Genomic DNA, 681 nt, shown 5'->3' on the forward strand with positions numbered 1-681 from the left:
TGGGGGCAGGCGGCGGCCGGGCCGGGGGCCATGGACAGGCCGGTGCCCCACAACGACAGCCTGCTCTACGCCGCGCTCATCGTCATCCTGCTGCTCATCTCCTACTGGTTCACCACGCGCTGCTTCAAGATCATCAGCGGCATCGAGGGTAGGGCCTTGCACACGCGTGGCCTTGCACACGCACGGGGTCTGCACTCGCCCGGGGCCTCCCGGCAGCCTGCCCTTGCTCCACACGTACGTCGCGGATGGGGACGTGCCCCTCCGCCCCCTCTGCCCGTGCCCGCGGCCTCCAGTACCGGCCTCCCTGGGCCCGACCCAGATCCGAGCTCGGTAGCGTGTGCGTGGCGGGGGGAGCTGGGGGGCCGGGGCTTGGAAGGGGCGGGGGAAGGACGACGGGGGCAGCTGGGGCAGTGCCGGCGCCGGGCGGGGGGTGGCAGAGGTCGGGGTGGCCTTGGGGCGAGGCAGAACCCGCCGCGGTGGTCATTAGGTTCCAGAGTCAACGTGCGCTGGGGGGGATGCACCAGGCTGGGGGTGCTGTGGGGAGGGGCGGGCAGGAGGGGTGCCATCGCATTGTGTTCAGGGCCCCCGTGGGACCCCCCCAGTTGGAGTAAGGGTAGGGGTGGGCCTACGGCCCCCCAGCCCTGCTGGCACCCCTCACTCCCGACCCGCCGCCGGGGGGTG

At 73.0% G+C, this 681-nt stretch overlaps 1 protein-coding gene across 1 annotated transcript in view; it reads left to right on the top strand.

The window, feature by feature from the left end:
- Positions 1 to 681, top strand: part of KCNIP2 (potassium voltage-gated channel interacting protein 2) — a 9797-nt gene that overhangs the window by 1221 nt on the left and 7895 nt on the right. The window contains exon 3 of the mRNA XM_006033756.2: positions 10 to 148. Coding sequence (XP_006033818.2) covers positions 10 to 148 — 139 coding nt within the window. The remainder of the gene's footprint in view (positions 1 to 9; positions 149 to 681) is intronic.

This window comes from Alligator sinensis, unplaced genomic scaffold (assembly GCF_000455745.1).
Source record: "Alligator sinensis unplaced genomic scaffold, ASM45574v1 scaffold859_1, whole genome shotgun sequence".
Classification (NCBI taxonomy): domain Eukaryota; kingdom Metazoa; phylum Chordata; order Crocodylia; family Alligatoridae; genus Alligator; species Alligator sinensis.